This window comes from Chrysochloris asiatica, unplaced genomic scaffold, assembly GCF_000296735.1.
Source record: "Chrysochloris asiatica unplaced genomic scaffold, ChrAsi1.0 scaffold00038, whole genome shotgun sequence".
Lineage (NCBI taxonomy): Eukaryota > Metazoa > Chordata > Mammalia > Afrosoricida > Chrysochloridae > Chrysochloris > Chrysochloris asiatica.
In genome coordinates, this window is record NW_006408556.1 from 7655524 (window position 1) to 7681224 (window position 25701).

The window sequence follows — 25701 nt, forward strand, 5'->3', positions numbered from 1 at the left end:
CATTGTGCATTTTGATCTGTTCTTGATACTTCTTACCATTAATTCTTTACCATTTTAGATCTCCACATGTATGCTGAAGGCTTTTCAAGAAGGAAAATTTTACTTTTGAAGAAGTATAGGTTCTTTGAATATTTTTTTTTTAAATAAGTTTTCATTAGTAACATGGCCACATCAGGAACCTAGTGTAGAGTTCATTTTATATCTTCATTGCACAGATTTTTCCTTAAGAAGACCCATCAAAGAATCTCTTGGTAAGATATTCTGTCTCTTTGTTGTTATTGTTAGGTGTCATCGAGTCGGTACCTACTCATAGGAACCCAATGTACAACAGAATGAAACACTGCTCAGTCCTGCACCAAACTTAAAATTGTTGCTACATTTTAGTCCATTGCTGCTGCCACTGTGCCAATTCATCTCACTGGGGGTCTTCCACTTTTACTCCAATGCTCCATTTTACCAAATGTGATATCCTTCTCCAGGGACTGGTCCCTCCTGACAATATGTCTGACAATATGAGAGAAAATACGAGAGACGAAGTCTAGCCCTCCTGGCTTCCAGGGAGTATTCAATTATACTCTTCCAACACAGATTGTTTGCAGTTCAGGGTACTTTTAATATTCTACAACACCTTAATTTAAATGCATAAATTCTTTAACGGACTTCCTTATTCACTGTCCAGCTTACCCATGCATATGAGGTTATTGAAAATATCATTTCATGGGTCAGGTGCACCTTAATCCTCAAACTGCCATCTTTGCTCTTCAACACGTTAAAGAGGTCTTGTACAGGAGATTTGACTAATCCAATGCATCATTTGATTTCTTGGCTGCTCTTTCTATGAGTGTTGATGGTAGAGTTGAGCAAAATGAAGTCTTTGACAACTTCTATCTTTTCTCAATTTATATGTATGTTGTTTATTAGTCCAGTGGTGAGGATTTTTGTTTTCTTCATATTGAGGTGCAACCCATACTAAAGGCTGGGGTCTTTGATCTGCATCAGTAAATATTTTATTAAGTCCTCTTCACTTTCAGCAAGCAAAGTTGTACCATCTACATATCGCAGATTGTTAATGACGCTTCCTGCAATCCTGATACCATGTTTTTCTTTATATAATCCAGTTTCTCGGATTATTTGCGCAGCATACATATTGAATAAGTATGGTGAAAGAATACAGCCCTGGCACACACCTTTTCGTAATTTTAAGCCATTTAGTGTTCCCTTGTTCTGTTTGAATAGCTGTCTCTATGTCTATGTACAGGTTCCTCATGACTGTAATTAAATGTTCTGGAATACTCATTCTCCGCAAGTCTGTCCACTATCCAATATCCAAAGCCACACAATTGAAAGCCTTTACGTAGTTAATAAAGCACAGATAAACATCTTTCTGGTACTTCTGCTTTCAGCCAAGATCCTTCTGACGTCAGCAATGATATCCCTCATTCCACGCCCTCTTCTTAATCTGGTTTGAATCTCTGGAAGTTGTCTCTCAATGTAGGGTTGTAGCCGTTTTTGAATTATCTTCAGCAAAATTTTGCTTACCCAGGAGATTGATGATATTGTCCAATGATTTCTGCATTCTGTTGGGTCACCTCTCTTTGGAATGGGCACAAATATGGTTGTCTTCCAGTCAGTTGGCCAGGTAGTTGTTTTCTAAATTTCCTGGCATAGATGAGGGAATGCCTTCAGTGCTGCATTAGTTTGTTGAAAGATTTCAGTTTGTATCCCTTTACTTCCCGGAGCCTTGTTAATTGTCAATGCCTTCAATGCACCTTGAACTTCTTCCTTCCTTATCATTGGCTCTTTATCATATGCTGCCTCTTCAAATGGTTGAACATCAATCATATCTTTCTGGTACAGTGACTCTGAATTGTATACATCTTCTTTTGATGCTTTTTGAATCATTCAAAATTTTGCCCATAGAATCGTTCAATATTGCTAGTAGAGACTTTAATTTTTCTTCAGTTCCCTCAGCTGAGGAATGCTGAGCATGTTTTTCTAACTCCAGGTTTTACACATTTTGTTATAATATTTGACATTGTCTTGAGTTGCCTTTTGACATTTTCTATGCTGCTCTTTTACCTCCTCATTTCTTCCATTTGCTTTAGCATCTTTAGCAAGGTTTCTTTTGACATCCATTTTTGGTCTTTCCATTCTTTCTTCTCTTCTTAATGACCTTTTGCTTTCTTCCAGTATGATGTCCTTGATGTCATTCCACAACTCTTCTGGTCTTCAGTCTTTAGTGTCGAATGCATCTAATCTGTTTTTCAGTTGCTCTCTAAATTCTGATAAGATATGTTCTAGGTCATATTTTGGCTCTTGTGGACTTCTTTTCATTTTCTTCAGCTTCAACCTAAAGTTCCACATGAGCATTTGATGGTCTGTTTCAGAGTCCAGCCCCTGGCCTTGTTTTGGCTAATGATATGGAGCTTTTCTACTGTCTCTTTCCACAGATGGTAGTCAGTTTGATTTCTGTGTATTCCATCTGGTTAGGTCCATGTGTACAGTTGTCTTTTATGTTCTTTAAAAAAGATAATTGAATGAAAAAGTCATTGGTCTTTCAAAATTTTACCCTGCGATCTCCAGCATCGTTTCTATCACTAAGGCTGTATTTTCCAACTACTGACCTTCACTTTTCAGTTCCAACCTTTGCATTCCAATTGCCAGTAATTATCAATACTTTTTTTTTTTTTTTAGTTTTTGTGAATTGAGTGAAAGTTTATAGGGCAGATCATCAGTTTTACATTCAACTAATCATATACTTTGTTTCATTGCAATGGTTATAATCCTCTCCATATACCATCAGTTAACAGTATTTCTATTCATTTTAGTGGGTTTTTTTAATTATCAATACATCTTGATTTGCATGTGTGATCAATTTCAGACTAAAGTTGGTAGAATTCTTTAGTTTCATCATCACTGGCTTTAATCATTGGTGTGTAAATTTGAATAGTGGTATTAACTGGTCTTCCTTGCAGGCATATGGATATTATATGTATTACAGACAGCATTGTATTTCAGGACAGATCTTGATGTGTTCTTTTTGATGATGAAGGCAGTATCATTCCTATTCAATTTGTCATTCCTGCATAATAATCCATATGATTATCAGATTCAAAATGGCCAATACCAGTCAGTTTCAGCTCATTGATGCCTAGAATATCAATGTTCATGCATTCCATTTCATTTTTGACAGCTTCCAATATTCCATGTTCCAATTATTAATGGATGTAGGACAAACTGACAGATGAATGGGTGGATTTTAAGTCTAATTGTTGGTAAGTGCCATTGAGTCAGTTCCAACCCATAGCGACCCTGTATAGAGATTCCATGGAGCTGCTAGTGCTGGTGAGCTTGAACTGCCGAGCCTGCAGTTCAGACGACTTTGCAGTCTGGCGCATTAACCCACTGCGCCACACTAGGACTCCTTTATGTCTAGAAAAGAGGAATAATTGTAGCTCTCGAATCTGTTTCCTAAAATCACCTTTACAACTGTAAACCTGGAAAAGTGAGATGCTGTAAAGGTAAACAATGTACAGATTATGATACAGTGGAATTGACAAGCTACTTAAAAAAGGATGATGCATTTCTAATTAGCTCACAGTGACTTTAGTTGGAAATTAATTAGATGTTATGTAAATGTCATGTTAATTAAGCAAGAATACTGAAGTGTTATAAATCTGTAAAAGGAATGGCTATTTTTGTGTATTCATGTTTTGCAGTTACCGTGAAGGGCTAGTAGAATGTTTGTTTGATTATTAAGCTTCTGGCAATTTTTAGCCAACTAACTCCCTGACAATCCATTTTTTTCTTAATTGATGCTGTAACATGATGTAACAGCAGCCAGTAAAGGCTAGTGGAAGTAGGAGCCAAATTAACCAGTCATTGCAGCTGTTTTTTTTTATTAAGCTTTTCTGAGTAGATTGTTTATCTCTATGTTCAAGCTTAAGGAGAAATACTACTTTTTGTGTATTTACTTAGCCTTAGTTTTTGATTGCCTAGGACAATTGCTAGCATAAATGCATCTGTTCTCCAAACCAATGTGATCTACTTCCTCCTTGAATCACAGTCTTTAGCTATCTTATGGGATTCACATAGGTAAGTTAGGGGTTTTGACATGCTCGGTAACTATAGACAAGTACCAGTTGTGTTGAGTCTACTCTGACTCAGAGTGACCCCAGTGTGTCAGAGTAGAACTGCCTTAGGGTTTAAGTAGCTGATTTTTCAGAGGTAAGTCACCAGGCCTTTCTTTGGAGGTGCTTCTGGGTGGACTCAAATCTACAACCTTTTGGTTAGCAGTTGAGTACATTAGCCATTTATACCATCCAGGGACTTAAGTGTAAGCAGGCAAAAAAGAAAATGTACAAATTCAGTTACTTTGGCTTACATGTGATTGTTGACAATTGTTAAGTGCAGTCGAGGTCGGTGGTTCAAGCTCACCATCTGCTCTTTGGAAACCCTATACAGGGTCGCTATGGGTCGGAATTGACTCAACGGCACTTAACAACAACAACTAACTGCAATCCTGATGGTTCAAATCCGTCAGCCACTCCTTGGAAACCTTATGCAGGGTTACTATTAGTCAGAACTGACTTTGATTGCAGTTAGTAGCCCTGTGTTTATCCTGTAATGCCACACTAGGAGGGGATACCTTTATCTAGGCCTTATGTTTTGCAGGTTCAAATGCAGGTTTCACTTTCGATTGCAAATGCTTTAAAGATTGCTGCTTGTTGGGAATACAGCTGGAGAATTCTGTTTCATGATTCTCATGTGGAATTGCAAATGCTATCCATAGTGTTGCATTATGTATGACACCTTTAATACATGAATAGAAACATTCCTAGAAGTAGAGTATTCAGACTTCATCTAGCCACTAAGCACAAGCCTCCACAAACTTTCTTTGCTTGCAAAATCCAAACTATGAATTATTGAAACTCATTGTTATTTCAGGAAAATAATCCCTAAACATAATATCAAATGAAAAATGATTGTCTGTTACTCAGTAACTCTAAATAAGAAATGTGGGGATAATTCTGCTATTTAATTTGCTTTAGCAAAAAAAAAAAAAAAGGGGGTGGGCAAGCAGAAAAGCATAAAAAATTGGCTAAAAATTAGTTCAGGTTTGGTGATTTTGATATCTATTGCAGAGATCCCCAGAGGGCCTGTAGTACTGTCCAAGGAACTTTAGATATAATTTAAAAATTAAAAACCCAAAACTTGCATTTCAAACTCAGTTTCTACTAATGTAGATGAAAATGTAATGGTTTGAATTGTTCTCTGCTTAGAAACATATACAGTGGTGCTTCCAAAAAGTTTATGGAAAAATTAAAAGATAATGAAATGTTTTCCATGTGCTTTTTGAAGCCCACTTAATTATTTTCCCAACTTGATCACACATTGCATTCTCCTGTGGAGCCCACAGTTATGAAGAGATTCTCTCAACTCTTCAGTTATTAGTTCTCTGCTCTATTTACTTACTATCCTGTTTGGGGAAAAAAGAAGGATTAACCAAAAATAAGAGCAGAATTTACAGTGATTTAAGGGGTCATACACCATACCTTGGAGTCCTGGTGTGGTGCTGTAGGATAAGTACTCAACCTCGAGATTTCGTTTGACAAGCAAGGTGTTGGTGGTTTATACTCACCAGCCGCTCCTTGGAAACCCTATATAGGGTCGCTGTGAGTCTGAACCAACTCAACAGCACTTAAAGAACAACAGCATACCATACCTTGGAGTCCTGGTGTGGTGCTGTGGGTTAATGTGCTGGACGGCTAAGTCAGTTTGAACCACAAAGTCGCCAGTTTAAGCTCATCAGCTGCTCCTTGGAAACCCTATACAGGGTCCCTATGGATTGGAACAGACTCGAAGGCACTCAACAACAACACATACCTTGAAGTTCTGGTGTGGCACCTTGGGGTAATTCACTGGACTGCAGAGTCAGTTTGAACTGCAAGATTGGCAGTTCAAGCTCACCAGCCACTCCTCGGAAACCTATACAGGGTGTCTTATTGATTGGAACTGACTCAATGGCACTTAACAACAGCAAAATATCCTTGGAGTCTTAGTGAGGTATTGCAGGGCAATGCATTAGACTGCAAGGTGTGTGGTTCAAACTGACCAGTTCCTCCTCGGAAACCGTACACAGGGTCACTTTGGGTCGAGACCACCTTGGCTGCTTTTAATAACAACAACAACATACCATCCTGGTGTGGCACTGTAGGATAAACACTGGGCTGTGAACCACCGGGTTGGTGGTTCAACCAACCAGCTCCTCCTTGGAAACCCTGTACAGGGTCACAATGAGTCAGAACCAACTTGATGACATTTAACAACATGCCATACCGTCTCTCAGTTCCCACTGTGGTATTAGAAGGCCCAGAATGGGATAGATGTTCTTGACTTTGACTCCTTACCATCTCTCCAAATTTTGACTACTATTTTTACTATAACAACATGAGATCCATTTTATTTTTACTGCTATGGACAAAAACCGTGAAAGGTTTCCCTTGAGTGTCCTTTAAGTTCTGCATTTGATTTTGCAGAGTGATTTGAAATTAATTTTGTAAAGCTAGATACCATAATCTCCAGTGACTACTACTTTTATTTGAGAGTAATAGGAATTTTGTGTGATGGTATAATTAGTGTTGAATATATATGTTATGCTCGCATGCTTCTGTCCTGTATCTTAAAATGTTTCATAGGTTATAGTTTGCCAGACCAAACTTAATTCCAAGCTCTCTGTTTATAATATTGCCCAATTATCAAAGCTGGGATATTTTATCAGTGCTAGTTAGTCTTGCTGTCAATTTGTCTTGGCTCAACTATGGTTCCATTTGTACATTACTGTAATGTAGTGACTACATTGGATTGGGTTGTTAGTTTAACAAGCTCTCTAGAGGACACTTTCATGATGATACATGTGATATGCTAGGTAGCTTTAAAGTTATTTGCGTATTTTCTAAAACCTACAAAAATACATTCACTAGGAATTTAAAAAAGGAACATTCTACCTAAAAAAGAGATAAAAAATTAACTTAATAATTGTCTAGGATATTTGAAAACATAAGCATGTTAATTCATTAGTCTGACCAAATTTCTTTAGGAGTTTTTATTTGACACTTTTGCCCACTCTTAAAATTTTGCTGTATGAATTATTATATGTCCTTCAAAAAATGTATGCATAGTTAAACTGCTGTTGACTCTTAAGCTCTGTGCAGTTCACTATGTGATGGGAACTCAGTGATCCTGTCCACTTATTGAGCTGGGGATTAAAGGATATTTTAGCAGAGGTTGAAACTAAGTGGGATGCTAATACTAATTGTGCTCAGCTGGTTTAAAAATGTACATATCTTTAATTTTACTCCATTTTATTGCATCAGAATTTCTAGAGGTAGCCCTCTGAGAATCTATATTTTAGCCACGTTCTCCTGATTATTTGCTCAGGATACAGATTAAATAAGTGTGGTGAAATAATACAGCCCCGATGCACACCTTTCCTGGTTTTAAGCCACTCAGAATTCCCTTGTTCTGTTCTAACAACTGTTTCTTCATCTCTATACAGGTTCTTTATGAGTACAGTCAAGTGTTCTGGAATTCCCATTCTTCCTATTCCATAGCTTGTCATGACCCACATAACCAAAAGCCATTGCATAGTCAATGAAGCACAAGTAAACATCTTTCTGGTATCCACTGATTTCAGCCAAGATCCATCAGGCATCAACAATGACAACCTGTGTTCCACGTCCTTGTCTGAACTGAGCTTGAGTTTCTGGCAGTTCCCTTTTGGTGTACTGTTAAAACTGCTTCTGAAATAACTTCAACTGATTTTTGCTTTCATGTGATATTAATGATATCATTCAGTGATTTTCACATTCTGGTCTGTCACCTGTCTTTTGAATGGGCACAGATATGCATCTCTTCCAATCAATTATCCGTAGTGTTCTGTCTTACAAATTAATTGCCGTAGATGAGTGAGTGCCTCCAATGTTGCATCAGTGTGTTAAAAGATTTCAATTTTATTCTGTCAATTCCTGGAGCCTGGCTTTTTGTTAAATACCTTGAACTTGGTCTGTCAGTACCATTGGTTCTTGATCATATGGTACTTCTTGCAGTGGTTAAACATAGACCATTTCTTTTTGATACAGTGACTCTGTGTATACTTTTCATCTTCTTTTGATGCTTTCTGCATCATTCAGTATTTTGCTCATAGAATTCCTTCAACATTTAAAGCAAGTAGAGGCTTTAATTTTTTCTTTAGCTTTATCATCTTGAGAAATGCTCAGTGTGTTCTTCCCTTTTGGTTTTCTAACTTCAGGTATTTGTACATTTCATTATAGTACTTTGTCTTCTCCAGCTGTCCTTTGACATTTTCTGTTCACCTCTTTTACTTCCTTATTTCTTCCATTTGCTTTAGCATCTTTACTCTGGAGAGCAAGTTTCATAGCCTCTTCTGACATCCATTTTGATCATTTCTCTCTTTCTTGTCTTCCTGATGACTTTTTTCCTGTATGATGTTTTACTTTCTTCCTGTATGATGTTCTTGATACCATCCCACAACTCATTAATATCTAATGCATCAAATCTATTCTTGAGATGATTTCCAAATTTATGTGGGATATGTTCAGGGTCATATATTGGCTCTCATGGACTTGTTTTAATTTTCTTCAGCTTTAATTTTCATATGAGCAATTGATGATCTGTTCCAGAGTCTCTCCTTGGCCTTGTTTTGGCTAATGATATGGAGTTTTCCTACTGTCTCTTTCCAGAGATGTACTTAGTTTGATTTCTGGTTATTCCATCTGGTTAAACCACATAAAAGTGTACAATCATCTTTTATGTGATTTAAAAAAAGTATTTGCAAGGAAGAAGTCAGTTGATCTTGCAAAATTCTATCATGTAATCTCCAGCACCATTTCTGTCATCAAGGTCGTATTTTCCAACTACTGATCCTTCCTCTCTGTTTCCAACCTTTGCATTCTAATCACCAGTAATTTTCATTATGTCTTAATTACATGGTTTACAATTTCAGACTGAAGAAGCTGATAGAATTCTTCAATTTCGTCCTCCATGGCTTTAGTGGTTGGTTTGTAAATCTGAATAATAGTGGTGTTAAATGGTTTCCTTGTAGGCATATGGATAACATCATATCATAGTCAGCATTGTACTTCAAGATCTTGAAATACATTCTTGATGATTGCCATTCCTCTTGATGTTGGAAGGCACTCAAAATGCTACTGGGAAAGAGCTGCCACCTTAAAGGAGAGTTGACTGTGATGGTGCTAATCAAGTAAAGCTTTTGTGCTGATAGGGCACAATTCAAAATGAAGAGAAATAGCTGCAAACATCCATCAATAATTGGAATATGAAATACACAAAGTATAAATCTAGGATAATTGGAAGTTGTCAAAAATAAAATGGAATGCATAAAGATCAATACCTTAGGCATTAGTGAGCTGAAATAGGCTGGTAATGAAAATTCTTAAATTTAAAAAATATCTATTAATTGCCTGGAACCAGAAGCTACATCATTTTATGGAATTGTAGAAACTAATGGTCAGAAGGCTCTGGAGAATGTAGAGTCTGTATTAAGTTTTCCTGTAGCGCCTTACCTCCTGTCACATTGCTTGTTTGCATGTCACAGTTGCCTATTTGAACCTTTGGAGCTTTAGTAGATTAAGCTTTCTCTGCTGAATGTGACGTTTGTAGAACAATTTTCAACTGAAATGCCCTGCTCTCTGGCCTGACTTTTCTAAGTACTACAATATATTCTTGCTTTATCTTGAAATTCTTTGGAGCATTTCCAGGTAATGCTGACCAGTGACGAACGTCTTTTTCCTGCTTGCATTTAATATTTTTTGCTTTTTATTTAAAAATTTTTTTGATATTTTAATATTTATTTTCCATGTAGCTCTTTATTGCTGTCATTTATTATTCTGTATTTATGTATATAAATGTTCTATTCCTGAGACTATAAGCTACTCTAATTTTGAGCTAACAGTTATGGGACATGATATTTGCTAAGTATTCTTTGAAGTTGACTAATACATTGATGTGGTTTATCCCCCTGCCCCCCACACCCCCCAAATACCTACACACACACAGGAAAACTCTGTGGTCTTTTCACACACACTGAGAGTTGGTATGGAAAGAGTGGGCTAATAGTGAATCTTTTTGTTGATATTTTCTAAGTCCCTAAAACCATGGATCTCAGAAACATAAACTCTAGAAACAAGTCTCAGAGCCCTTTCCATCTTTCCTTGCTTTTCACTGTGTAACTTCAATTGGTAGATGAATAATAGTTGCTGTACATTGCCATATAACTATGCCAAGTAATCATGTGTCATCCCTTTGTTAATCATAGTAACTGAGGAAACCTTTTAAAAATATATGTATAACATTTGCCTCTGTGTTCTAGTTCCTTTCTGACCATTACAACTTCCAGGGCATGTCAAGAACCACTGGTCTGAATATGTATATAGAAGCTTTCTGTTTCAGAGGGTTGAGGACGTTTAGTGGTCAGTATCAACATCAGAATTTGTTAGTGGCCCTATTTCTGTAGAATGGGACTATTGCTTTTCAAGCTTTCATCACTGAATAATTACATCTGTTGCATATTCTTGGATTACACCTATACATCAGATCTCTGAACCCACCAAAGTCCAATGAAGGTCACCTTCATGTTATACGTCTGTAGTTAAACTAGATATTTTGGTCAACAAACTCTCCTTATCTTATATTACAATGATCTTTCTTCTTTCACAAAAAGTTTATTGTTTCTTACGGTGTTTCCTCCTTAAAATGAAGCTAGTTTTGCAATAAATTCGAAGAAGGAGTGACCACTGAGATCAGCCTAAGGGATAACACTTACTTTTATCTCTGTGGTTGAACGTTTCTACCCAAACTTATGGACTGTTTGCTCTGGATTTAGTGGATTTGTAGTCTAGTGAAAAATTAACTTATCACCTCTTAATATTATATGAGGGTCTCAATTATTTTTTTAATGAAAAGTCATATTGTAATATGTTGTTGTTGTTAAGTGTCATTGAATCGATTCTGACTCACAGCAACCCTGTATAGGGTTTCCAAGGAGCATCTGGTGAGTTTGAACTGCTCTCTTTGCAGTTCATACCAGTCTTGCGGTCCAGCACTTACTCTCTAACGCCACACCAGGGCTTTAATACAGAAAAACTATTTAATTGCTGAACAAAATTATTGTTGTTAAGTGCCATCGAGTCTGTTCCAACTCATGGTGACCTTGTATAGGGTTTACAAGGAACAACTGGTGGATTTGAACTGCCAACTTTATAATTAACCCTACCATCACCACCTTCTTCATGGATGTGTGCAGGTTGTTCTATGTAGAAGATATGTCCTGACTGATGTACCTGTCTTTCTGTTTCTAGGTGGGCCATGCACAGATACAGCTCATGTCTCATTAGTCACACCAACCAAAAGATCCTGTGGTACAGGTATGTATCTCATCTCTGAAATTTTCACCAAAATTAGTAACTGGTTCTAATGTGGTATCCTTTCCAGGGTATTTGCTGTCATAGTTCTTCTGTCCATTGTGAAGTGATGTGCTGTGTGCGTACTATTGGAACTGGAATGTGAGGTTATTGGGGGTCAAATTGACTGACTTCAATGTGGATAGCTGGAATTGAGAAAGTGCCCTTCAAGATTACCTACCTCCTAAAGGAGCTTTGGTAGCGTAGTGATTACGAATCGGGCTGTGAACCACAAGGTCAGCAGTTCGAAACTACCAGCTGTTCCACCGGAGAAAGATGAGGCTTTCTGCTCCCGTAAAGATTTACAGCCTCGGAAACCCTGTACAAGGTTGCAGTGAGTCAGAACTGACTTCACAGCACATAACAACAATAACAGTGTTTGAGCAATATTTGTAAGATGTTGAAACATACAGCGGGAACAGTAAACGCAGATCATTCCTTAGTTTCTAGCATATGGCTAATTTGTTTAAACCTTGGGCATTCTAGGGGAGGAAACATTATTTAAATAATGGAGACTGGAGGGCAAAAGGTGCTATAGAGGACAGATAATCAGTGTTTTAACTTGACTATTACAGTCTCCTGATAGTTTTAGGAAATCATTTCTCTCATTTATCTTAAAGCCATGGGGTATGCTGAAATCATTCTTTTCAAATGCACGTGTACCCAAAAACATCTTGTGTGTCTGTGACATTTTTATTAAACAGTAAGTCATGAATCTTGTGCTCTCTAAAGAGCAGTCATAATGTCCATTGCTCCCTTAGCCTATAGTTTATTTTATTTTAAGCAATATTTGTCTTTTCTAATAATGCTGCCTAATAGTTAAAATATTTCCGGGATTATATTTGGAAGAGTAAAAATATTTATATTGTTTTTTAAAGGTCACAGTCATAGTATTTTCCTAAGTTAAAAAATCCTTTTTAACTCCCCAGCAAAGATAACACAGACTATTTCCATGTACAAACTTGCACTGGAACCTCAGCCCCTTTAGATGCGTATGGTTTTGATATTAAACCTCATACGGGCCTGTCTGTACGTTTTAGAGTAATCTCCAGATACTGAGCTGTAAGGAACTTAATTTTTTTAATTCTTTTCAAAAAGACCCAGGAAGGGCCCACCTCCCCTTCCTGCCCTGGATGTGGAGCACAGGCCAGGTGTGGACTTGGGTGGCTAGTTACCACCTTTTGCACCGGTGGCGGTGAGGAGGGGGTGGGTGGGCATGCTTTCTTTTCTCTGAGGAGAGGTTTAGCATAGGTTTTCTCTTTTTCGCTTCCACCCCACCTCATGGCCCCCCACCCTCCCCTTCCCCCTCCTCACCTATCGTCATGAGGGCATCTCTGGATTACCTGGTGGTGCTTTTTGGGATCACTGCTGGGGCCACCAGGGCCAAGCTGGGTTCGGATGAAAAGGAGCTGATCCTGCTGGTGTGGAAAGTGGTGGATCTGGCCAACGAGAAGGTTGAGCAGTTGCACGAAGTACTTGTTAGACCGGATCAGTTGTAACTGATGGAGGATTGCAAAGAAGAAACTAAGATAGATGCCGAAAGCCTGTTCTCAGCACAGCAGCTGGACCAAGCCCTCGGACAGTTTTAACCAATCAGTGAGCAATGAACTGAATATTGGGTAAGGGACTTCCTTTTATCTCTGCACTGATGGACAGCTTCATGTTAGGCAAATCCTGCATCCTGAGGCTTCCAAAAAGAATGTCTTACTGCCTGAATGCTGCTTCTTTTTTTTTTTTTTCCCCCAAAAAGAATTCAAGAAGTGTTGTCCTGGTTTACCTGATACTGAAAAAATGGATGTTGCAGTGATGACAGTGTTTGAATTTTGAGAAAAATAGTTCAGTTTCCCAATATGGAGCTTCTCAAGTTGAAGATATGGGGGATATAATTTTAGCAATGATCTCGGAGCCCTAAAATCACAGATTTTCCCATCCAGAAAGAGTAAATTACAAATTTGAAAGTGGCCCGTGCTGCAAGATGGAACTTATTGACAATAATACTGTAGTAGAACATGGGGTTTACCATGGCAGTCTTTGGATCAAGATATTGCAAGATTCTTCAAAGGAGAATATTGCCAAGGGAGGTGCTACACTTTTTCTGAATGCTTAGGTGGAAGACATGGAGAAGCACTGGTTTTGTAAGCGAAGAACACCGAGACTAGCACTGCAGAGGCACAAACACCTCATGGGGACCCAGTACACTGAGGTGTACAAAGTAACAGGTGAAGATTTTCGTAAAATTCCTGGTGGTACATCCAGTGAAGTAGCCCAGTTTGTCTCCAAGGAAAATCAAGTCATTGTCCGAATACTTCCTTTCACAGCCACAGCCAAAGAAGTCGTAGCCGTCTTTGGACAGCATTGCCCCATTACTGGGGGGAAAGAAGGCATCCTCTTTGTCAACCTACCCAGATGGGAGGCCAACAGGGGATGCTTTTGTCCTGTTTGCTTGTGAGGAGAATGCACAGAATGCATTGAGGAAGCATAAGGACTTGTTGGGTAAAAGATACATTGAACTCTTCAGGAGCACAGCAGCTGAAGTTCAACAGGTGCTGAACTGATTCTCCTTGGCCCCTCTCATTGCACTTCAACCCCTCCCATTATTCCAGTACTACCTCAGCAATGTATGCCTCCTACAAATGTTAGAGACTGTATACACCTTCGAGGTCTTCCATATGCAGCCACAATTGAGAACATCCTGGACTTCTTGGGGGAATTATTTGCAAATATTCAAACTCACGGGACTCATATGGTATTGAATCACCAGGGCCGCCTGTCAGGAGATGCCTTCATCCAGATGAAGTCTATCGACAGAGCATTTATGGCTGCACAGAAGTGTCATAAAAAAACCACGAGGGACAGATATGTTGAAGTCTTTCAGTGTTAAGCTGAGGAGATGAACTTTGTGTTAATGTGGGGCACTTTAAACCCGACATGGCTTATCCCCACCGCCATGTAAGTTACCATGCTTGTCTCCTCCTTCCCACACATTTCCAGCTCCTACAGCAGTTATTCCTGTGGAAGCTGCCATTTATCAGCCCTCTGTGCTTTTGAATCCACAAACCATCCAGCTTTCCACAGCTTACTATCCAGCAGGCACTCAGCTCTTCATGAACTATACAGCATACTATCCCAGTGTTTGAAAGATATATGGTGATCCTGGTATTATCAGTCACAAGAAAACTTCTAGCAACTTCAGGGGAAGTTTGTCTATACTCAGGCTGCAGTATTTTCAGCAAAAAAATGATTGGATGAAGGACCCAGTGCCCAATCTTTTGGTGGAGTAGAAATTTGAGCCGATGAAGCCAAATCCTTTTAGGAAGCAGTATGCAGCATACCTGGCTCCTTGCTGATTGTAAATAGGCATTTAAAATGGGAATTTGAAATCAGACGGCTCCATTACTTATAAAACTAAAGTAGCATCACAGATGTTTCCTAAGATTTAGGTATTTGAAGAAGAAAAAAAATATACACTACTCACATCTACAAACTCCACAATGAACTCTGTTATGGAAGCTTTATTTTTGTGTGTTCCCACTCTTTTCATGCCATCTCCTTGTCTTCTGCACAATTATGCCTCTTGCTAAATAAGTAATTCAAGAATATGATCTTGGAATACTTAAATCACAAATTTATTAAAAGAAATGAAACAAAACTTTAATATCCTCAATCTTTTGGCCATTATATCTCATAGTTAAGCACCATAGGATAAGGTAGAAGCAATGGTGACCCCTATACAAAGCACACATAATTCAAAACTTGCATCTCTCTGTCAGCATGTACCAGTTTAAGAATGAACTGTTGTTGTTGAGTGCCATCGAGTCGGGTCCGACCCATAGCGACCCTGTACAGGGTTTCCGAGGGTGTAAATCTTTACGGGAGTAGAAAGCCTCATCTTTCTCCCGCGGAGCGGCTGGTAGTTTCGAACCGCTGACCTTAAGGTTCGCAGCCCGATTCGTAACCACTACGCTACCAGAACTAGGGGCCAAAAATGAAGCAGTTACATGTTGTTAGTAATTTCTAGTCTGAACTGTAACTGAATGTTATGGCTTTGTACATATTATTTTATATTATACTTTTTTTCATTATTAATGCTTTAGACTTTAATAAGAAAAATTGCATAGTTTTTAATGTCACATAATGAGACTATTCTAGAAGGCAATATACTAACTGAAGTGAATGCTTGTAAATACTAAGATAGCCTTAAACTCTTTTTCCATTGACTTAACTGTCAAGTAATTAAAACTTAATAAAAACATAGAATTATAGTCAGCATGTTAAACTTAGAGGTTTGTAAGTAGATACTGATGACTATTAACATTCAGCACTATGTGTTTAGCTGTGTTTATGCTACAAAAGTACAATATTAAACACCAGCTAAAACTAATACTGCTGCCTCATGTAACTCCAAAGAGTTAAAACAGGATTTAATTAACTAAGTGCACATGTATTATTTTATGTTACTCCATTTTTCCTTTGCTTGGATGCAATGCCACGCAGATTCATGTGGCTGGTAATTTTAGTTTGCATTACTATAACACCTGAGTTAAATATTTCCCTCTTCAGCTGACTAACAACGTCCCTTTAACTTGAATAGGGGCAAAAAAAGAAAAACAAAACTAAATCCCCATTTTGTGTGAAAACTGGCACTTAAACAATCAGAAATTCTTTGTGCTTGATGCCTTAAAGTGCTGTCTGTCCAAAGTTTTGATATAGACAGTGATGCAACACTACTTAGTTTTTGTAGATTGTTATATTTGATAATAAAATTTGCCTTTTTAATCTCAAAAACACCAAAACAAAACAAAATAAAACTCAGGAAGGGATGTGCAAGGTAGTCTCAGCACACTGTCATGCTTCCTGTGCCCAGTACCTAGTCTCTCCTGAATGAGATAGAAGAGAAATATGCCTGGAGAGAGACCAACCGTGCTGATTCGCCAGTGGGAAGTCAGCAAGCCAGCTGCCTACCCACTTCAGCCAGAAGCTTGAAAAGGTTCAAGGCCCTTTGATTTCAGGTCCAGCATTTTACACAAAGAGAGTATAGTCTTTCTAATTTTTTTACAATCTTGGCCTTCAGGGCAGGGTTCACTTGTTAGCACTATCCATGTGTTCAGATAACAGTTTAGGAGTGAGCCTCTGGCAGAGAGGGACATCCTGAGAGATTTGGGAAAGAGACTTATGTGCTCAGCTTAAGCGCTGTAACAGGCAGAAATCTCTTATGAATCATGTACTTGTGTTCTTCATCTTCCTAAGCAGGTCAGCTTCCTCCTCTCTGTTCCCATAACTATTTTGTCTTTCTAAAAATTAATGATTACATTTTGTGGATGCTTATTACACTGCAAGGCACCATACAGTATGCATGACATGCTTGCCTACTATTCAGAACAGTTTTGTAAGAACTAAAGGGGACAATTTCTGGCACTCAGAAAGGTAAGAATAATTCCTGGGGTAATATTGCTAGTAATTAATGAAGCCAGGATTTGAGCTTTACCATTTCAGATGCTAAAATGTGATCTCCCCTCACCCCACACTGTTATTGTTAGGTGTAATTAAGTCAGTTCCTACTCATAGCAACTTTATAACTTTATTCACAACAGAACAAAACACTGCCTGATCCTGTGCAATCCTCACAATTGTTGTTAGACTTGCCAATCCATCTTGTTGGGGGTCTTCTTCTCTTTTGCTGACCTTCCACTTTACCAAGCATGATGTACTTCTCCATGGACTGGTCCCTCCTGATAATATGTATGCCTGAAGTATGAGAGATGAAGTCTGGCCATCCTGGCTTCTAAGTAAACTTTGGCTATACTTCCAACACAGATTTGTTTGTTTTTCTAGCAGTCCATGGTACTTTTAATATTCTTCTCCAACACCATAACATCAAACACATCAATTCTGTTATTGTCTTCCACGACATCATTAACACCTTACTTTATTGTAATTATTCCTATCCCTAATTAGCCAGTGTGGAAATGCCTACCATTGAATGATACAGGGAGAAAGAGAAACACTTTGGAAGTAGTTTTTAAGATAGGGACTCTAGAATGAGATTTAGTTTTAGATCCTAGCTTAGTCATTTACACGAAATAGGAATTAAACAAATTCACATAATGAATAACATCTCAAAATTTAATCTTCATCTGTAAAATGAGATTAAAAATCTTATCTCTTAGGTTTGATGTAATATATATAAATCTCACATAGTTGTGTGCTGTTGAGTCAATTCTGACTTATAGGGAACCCTGTAGGGAGTCTTGGTATGGTGCTGTGGGTTAATGCACCAGACTGCAAAGCCATTTGAACTGCAAGGTCAGTGGTTCAAGCTCACCAGCCTCTCCTTGGAAACCCCTATACAGGATCGCTGTGGATTGTAACTGACTCAACAGCACTTAACAACAGCAGCAGAGAACTTTGTATGACAGATCAGAACTGCCCCCTAGGGTTTCCTAGACTGTAATACCATGTCTTTTCTTTGTATGACAGATCAGAAGTGCTCCCTAGGGTTTCCTAGACTGTAATACCCATGTCTTTGTATGACAGATCAGAACTGCCCCCTAGGGTTTCCTAGACTGTGTAATACCCATGTCTTTGTATGACAGCTCAGAACTGTCCCTTAGGGTTTCCTAAACTGTAATACCCATGTCTTTTCTCCTGCCAAAGTGACATGTGGATTGGTATCTCCAACCTTTGGGTTAATAGCTCAGTGTTTAACCATTGCATAACCTACTGATCACCCTCAACTAATATTCCCTGTTGTTAGTTACTCTTGAATCTCTGACTCTGGTAACCTATGTGTAATACGCCGAGTTATTCCCTTGTTCTGTGCCATCTTCATGTGATCACTGGGATCATTGCTATGTTTGGAATAATTGTGATGACTGTTGTGTTCCTCCTTCTCATTAAGAATTTCCCTAATTTTCACTGACTTTGCTTTACCAACCATGATGTCCTTTTCTAGCAATTTATCCTTCCTGGTGATATGCTCAAAGTAGGTGAGTTGAAGTCTTGCCATTTTGGCTGTATTTTTTTAAGAGTATTCTGATTATATTTTTTCTGATTGATTTGTTCATTCTTCTTGCAGTTCATTATACATTCACTATTCTTTGCTAACACCACAATTTGAATGCATCAATTCTTCTTTCTTTTTCCTTGTCTAGCTTTTGTATGTATATAAGGTTATGGAAGAGACCATGGCTTGGGTAAAATACATCTTATTCATCTAAGTGACATATTTGCTTTTTTTTAAACTTAAAAGAGGTGTGTTTTTTTTGGGGGGGCGGGGGAGTTGACAGCAGGTTTAGCTATTGTGATATGTCATTTGATTTATTGATTGCTGCTTCCAGGGATGTTGATTGTTGATTCAAGTAGAAAAAAGTTGTTGACAACTTCCATTTTTCTTCTGTTTATCATGGCATTGTTTATGGTCCAGTTGTGAGGATTTTCGTTATCTTTATGTTCAGACACAGTCTGTATTGAAATCTGTAATCTTTAACCTTTTTTGTGTTAAAATCATAACATTAAAAGTTATGTTTATTCAGTGGACATTCTTTAAATGGTATTGATAAATAGGATCTTGTTTTTAATAGCTCTCAAGTCAGCTCTGATTCATGGCTACCTCATGTGTTACAGAGTGAAACTGCCCCATAGGGTTTTTTGCCTGTAATCTTAATAAAGTCAGATCACCAGGCCTATGGTATTGCAGGGGAGTTCAAACCACCAACTTTAAAAATAGCAATTGACTTCCTGGAAGCAATCAGAAAGCATAAAAAAGTACCATAATACATACTCATTTAAGCATTAAGGCCGCAGATAAACATTAAACATGTCCAAAAAGCAAAGGCAGATGTCCATATCAGCACATGTCCAGAAAAAGATAAAATATCTGAGACAAATGGCCTAGAAGTAGACCTGGACTCCATTCTGGAAGGAGGGCAGGCCCTGGAAATGCCTGAGAAAGAATTCAGAAAAATGATTATAAAGTATTTCAAAACACTTTACAATGGAGTTGAGAAAAATAAGGAAGAAGTCAGGTAGGTGCTACAAGAGCAATCAAACAAGATAAGATAGATACAGCATTGGAAACAATTCAAAACCTACAGAAAGAGGTCCAAACAATCAATAACAAAATGGCAGAAATAGAAAACTCTCTGAAAGGGCAAAGGAGTAGAATAGATGAGATGGAAGGAAGAATCAGTGAGCTGGAAGACAAATCTCTCAGTACCACTAAGATAGAAGAAAAAACACAAAAAAGGATAAAAAATTCTGAGGAAGGTCTAAGATTCATGTTGGACAACATGAAGAGGAATAACTTAAGAATTATTGGCATCCCAGAACAAGAAGAATTACACAAGTCCACAGTGGAAATAGTTGAAGAGCTACTGGAAGAAAATTTCTCCAATATCCTGAAAAGCGGAAAAATGAACATACAAGAAGCTCAACAAACTCCAAGAAGGGTAGACCCCAAAAGAAAATCATCAAGACATATCATAGTCAAGCCCCCTTCCGAGACTAAGACTCAGTGGAAATGCACGCTCTGACTGGTGCCCACACACATCACCGATGGGGGGAAGTGGGGTAAAAGCAGCAATGAAGCTGCATGGTAAGCCCCACGATGTTCAGTGAACTTCTGTGGACCCAGGTGGGGACCTGGTTGGCAAGCAGTGTGAGAAGACCACAGGGGACTCTTGGGCCCAGAGTCAGTGGCGTGGCCACGGAGGACTCGAGAGGAGAGTTGAGCTGCTGGCTGATGAGAAGAGAGGGCATGTGAACAGGAGTGCCCACACTTGCAGATGATACCCACGTGATTTTGGACTGGATGACTGGACGATCGGAGCTCAAACAGGAGAAGAAAGAAGAGGGGAGAAAAAAAAAAAAAAAGAGCTGATACAATCTGATGAACTTGACTTATACCTATGGAACAGCAACTCAAAAGAAGGAACAAATCCTCACAGCAAGAAACAGTCCCACCCCCTCCATACACAGAGTGGACAGAGATGGGCAACTTGGTCATTGGATACTCAAATGGGGAGGGGGGGACTACAAAGGCAAGAAGTGACTGGCTTACAGGCTTTCAAGAGGGAACCTAGTGCTAGGGAGCATGGAGGAAGGCAGAATCTCCAGTGGGTACTATTCAATCTGTCTGGGCGGAGCTGATGAAAGGAAATACAGATGGGTAACTGGTGATATTGTAGTGAATAATGCTTATCAGGATGGATTATAAGGGTTGGAAATGCAAAGGTAGATGTTTTGTAACAAGGAAGGGAGTGATTAATTCTCCAATCTAGTAGTGGAGGTCTCTGGGACCATCAACGGAGAAGAGCCGAGTGCGGGACCCTACCCAGAGAAACAGAGATGCCTGAGATGGAGACAGAGAAGACAGCGTGGAGTGATGAAGCGGCTGGGGACTTGGATCCAGAGAAGAAAAGGGACTGTGGGCTGAAAAAAATGGGGGGAGGGGAGGGGGAAGTGTAGGGGGCGGGTATCTAGGATATACCCTTTGGTTGGTGGATGATGCATGGAGGAGATTGGAACCATGGCAGTGAGATGATACACGATGGAATGAAAGTAAAACTAAAGTTCTCTCATGTTAAAAAAACAACAACAGTTGAGCACAAATCATTTCTACTATATAGGAATTTTATAGGGATCTAAGGAGAAAGGAATCCTGTCCTGGTGTGGCTCTGTGGGCTAATGCGTCAGATAGCAAAGTCACTTGAACTGCAAGGTTGGTGGTTCAAGCTCGCCAGCTGCCCCTTGGAAACCCTATACAGGGTCGCTATGGGTCAGAATCGACTCGATGGCACTTAACAACAACAACAAGGAGAAAGGAAGAGTAAATTAGAAATATAGGAACTCACTGTTCTACCTAGTTTATTAATTGATTTTGTATTGCTCGTATCCTCTGTTGTATATTACTATTATGGTGGTGGCTGTGTGCCGTGGAGTCGGTTCCAACTCATAGCGACCCTGTACAGGGTTTCCGAGGCCGTAAATCTTTACGGAGCAGAAAGCCTCATCTTTCTCCCGCGGAGCAACTGTAAGTTTCAAACTGCTGACCTTGAGGTTTGCAGCCCGATTCGTAACCACTATGCTACCAGAGCTCCTTATATTACTATTATAGTAGGTACAAAAGATAATGAACAACATTCTTACCAATGGAGAAAAGATTGAAGTTGTCAAGGACTTCATTATTAACAGTCATGGAAGGCAGCAGTCAAGAAATCAAATGACTTATTGCATTAGGCAAATCTGCTGCACAAGACCTTTTTAAAGCGTTGAAGAGCAAAGATGTCAGCTTGAGGACTAAGGTGCGCCTGACCCAAGCCATGGTATTTTCAATAACCTCATGTGAAAGCTGGGCAGTGAATAAGAAAGACCATAGAAGAATTGATGCTTTTGAGTTATGATGTTGGAGGAAATATTGAAAGTGCCATGGGCTGCCAAAAGAACCAATAGATCCGTTTTGGAGGAAGTGCAGCCAAGAGTGCTCCTTGGAGGCCAAGATGGCCAAACGTCACTTCTCATGCTTTGGACGTATTGTCAGGAGGGAACAGTCGCTGGAAAAGAATATCATGTTTGGTAAGATGGAGGGTCAGAGAAAAGAGGAAGACCCCCAATGAGATGGATTGGCCAAGTGGCAGCATCGATGGACTCAAGCATAGCCACAGTAGTGAGGTTGGCCCAGGATTGGGCAGTGTTTTGTTCTATTGTGTATAAGGTCTCTATGAGTCAGTACCGATTCGATGGCACCTAACAACAACAAAAGGTAATATTTATAGGTCCTTGCGTGTGAAACCATATGAGAGACATTGATGCTTTGTTACACATTTCTAGACATTGATTTAGCTGGATATGTACCTGTTAACTAGAAAAAGGAGTCCTGTTGTGGTGCTTGTTTGCTAAGTACTGGATCGCAATGTCAGTTTAAACCACAAAATCAGTGGTTCAAACCCACCAGCCATTCCTTGGAGACCCTAGGAGTTGGAATCGACTCGACGAGACTGAACAATAACTAAAAAACAATTGCACATTCTTGGCTTGGAAAGAAATGAATGTAATGTGTAAGTCAGCTTTTTATAAAGCCTAAAGGAAAACTTGAGATTTCTCAGTGTGGTTATCAAATTATAGGTCATCAAATTCAGCCTGTTTTATATCTCAAAAATTCTGTTCTTTGCCACTGTAGGCTCCTTGGGCTAGCCAGTCAGCCTCAACTTTAAATATTGGCTCTGATCCTGTATAACAGGCTTCCTGATTTTAAGAGATAAATCTGTGGTTTAATTTTATTTGCTTTGAGAACTGCAATTTAGCTGTGTTTCCATCTTTCTCTCTGCTCTAAAATCAACAGGTTGCCCGTTTTATATTTTGAACTTTTTTTAAGAATCATAACCAGTTATTGTCATATTATCTATTATAGTTGTTGTTGTTGTTGTTAAGTGCTGTCAAGTTGGTTCTGACCCATAGTGGTCCTGTATAGAGTTTCTGAAGAGCAGCTGGTAATCTTGAACCACCAACCTTGCGGTTCAAACGGCTTTGCAGTCTGGCACATTATAATTGTGTTGTTTCCTAGGAGCCTTAGAGTGGGACCCTCTGAACTAGATTTTATCAAGCCTCTCCCAGGCAATTTGTCATTACAAGGTTGGACCTGTGAAAGCAGCCTTGAGTTTAATACTTGTATATATTAGAAAAAGGATAGGCTGGACTAAGTGGTTCAAGTCAGCAATCTCTGAAGAAAAACACATAATGTCTGAAGTATGAGGAAAATATTAAAGAGTCTATGTCAGTCTTCAGAATTCTCTAATTTGAAGGTTCACTTCATATATAGACGATGTATTTGTTCATATATGAGGATAAGTCAAAAAGTATTGCTACAAAATAATGGCACTCTTTATTAAACAGAAATTTCAAAAGTGAAGCTATTGTTTCTCGACGTAGTCTCCATCTAAGTCTATATACTTTTGAAGGCAGTGTTTCCATCTCTCTGGTGTGGCATTGTATTATAAGCACTGGAACACAAGACTGGTTTGAACCACAAAGTTTAAACTCACCAGCCACTCCTTGGAAACCCTGTACATGGTCATGAGGAGTTGGAACCAACTTAGTGACACTTAACAACACTTCTCTGAAGAATTCTGCAATCTTCAGTTGACCACCAGTCAAAACTACAGTTTTGGCATCCCCATGGATTTCATATTGTGTTCCTTTTCACTGTCCCTTGAGTTTGGGGAACAAAAAGAAGTCTGAGTAAGATCTGGAGTAAAGTTTCCCAATGAAATTGCATAGGACAGCCCTTGCTACCCTTAAAGAATGAGCCAGGTGCATTATCCTGATAGAAATAATTCCTCGGCACAATTTTCCTGGCATTTTCTCACCAGTGCAGTTTTCAATTTTCTTAAAACTTTTTCCTCATAAGTTTTATTTCCTGTGATCCTGCCAGGTCTTTGAGAAAATCTATTGAGATCACCCTTTGGAATACCAAAAAATGTTGCCATAAGCTTCTGAGCTGACTTTTCTGCCTTGAATTTAATTGGCCCAGCACATCCCCATGGAAGCCACTGCTTTGATTGAACCTTGCTCTCTAGATCATAATGGTTAAAAACAAGACTTATCCTTGGTTACAATGTGTTCCATAAAATTATACTCATTTGCTTCAATCTATATTTGAACTGCAAGGTCAGTGGTTCAAGATCACCAGCACCTCCTTGGAAACCCTAAACAGGGTCACTATGGGTCAGAATCGACTCAGTGACACTCAACAACAACAATCTTAAAAAAGACAATGGAAAGATCAGAGCTTTGAGCTAGCTAATCTTCATACAACATTTTTACCATGGCACAAAAAAGTATCCTTGTTTTTCAAGGCACCCAAGTGAAACTAAGACAAGTGTATTACTGAGACACCTTGTCTGCAGTCTGCACTGATGGCATTTGTTGTTGTTGTTAAATGCCTTAGAGTTGGTTCTGACTCACAGAAATTGTATATGGTTTCCAAGAAGCAGCTGGTAGATTTGAACCACTGACCTCATATGCATGCGAAAGCTGGACAGTGAATAAGGAAGAATTGATGCTTTTGAGTTATGGTGTTGGAGGAAAATGTTGAAAGTGCCATGGGCTGCCAAAAGAACCAACAGATCTGTTTTGGAGGAAGTGCACCAGAGTGCTCCTTGGAGCCCAAAATGGCCAAACTTCATCTCTCATACTTCGGAAATATTGTTGGGAGGGACCAGTCGCTGGAGAAGGATATCATGTTTGGTAAGGTGTGGAGGGTCAGAGAAAAAGAGGAAGATCCCTAATGAGATGGACTCAAGCATGGCAATAGTAGTGAGGTTGGCCCAGGATCGGGCAGTGTTTGGTTCTGCTGTGCATAAGGTCGCTATGAGTCGGTACTGACTCATTGGCACCTAACAACACCAGTGCATGAGAACCATTATTAACCTGTTGCCATGGAGTCAGAAGCAACCCTATATAGGACAGAGTAGAACTGCTACCCCATAGAGTTTCCAAATGCACCAGACTGAAAACCGTTCAAACTGTAAGGTTGACGGTTCAAGCTCACCAGCTGCTCTTTGGAAACCCTATGCAGGGTCACTATGGGTTGGAGTCGACTCAGTGGCACTTCACAACAACAGTCTTAATAGAAGATCACCAACTCTTTGTCCTGTGGAATCCCTGAGTAGGGTCAAACCCCACCAATCTTTCCTTTATCCCCTGGGTGCTTTAACCACTGCATCACCAGCACTCCTACAACTACTATTATTATTATTATTTTTTTTAAGGTTTTTATTGTGGATTGAAAGTTTACAGTGCACATCATTAGTTTCACATTCAACAATTCATATAACTTGTTGCATTACATTAATTATAATCCCCTCCATATACCATCCGTTAAAAGTATTTCTCTTTATCCACTTTAGCTTTTTTGAAAAAACACACACACAAACAAAAAAACCCACTCAGGCATATATAATAAATTACATCTCCAAAGGGCACATTCTGCAAGTGTGCTCCTGGCCACCAGCTTTTTTTGTTACAAAACTTCTACCTTTACAAGTGTGACAGTCGCAATTAGTCATGATAACAGTTATTCACTGTTGAATCTTACGAATCTTATTCCCATCTCCTTTCACCAGACCCATCTAGACAAGATGATAACTATTCAGTGGGGACTCTTTCTTTCCCCCCACACTCTTAAACTAAGCTCCCTCTTGAA

General features: G+C 39.0%; 1 protein-coding gene and 1 pseudogene across 1 annotated transcript in view; both read left to right on the forward strand.

The window, feature by feature from the left end:
- ZFAND3 (zinc finger, AN1-type domain 3) overlaps positions 1–25701 on the forward strand; it is a 441234-nt gene that overhangs the window by 311933 nt on the left and 103600 nt on the right. The window contains exon 4 of the mRNA XM_006860425.1: positions 11400–11465. Within this exon, the coding sequence (XP_006860487.1) occupies positions 11400–11465 (66 nt within the window). The remainder of the gene's footprint in view (positions 1–11399; positions 11466–25701) is intronic.
- On the forward strand, positions 12713–14638 carry LOC102831196 (annotated as a pseudogene).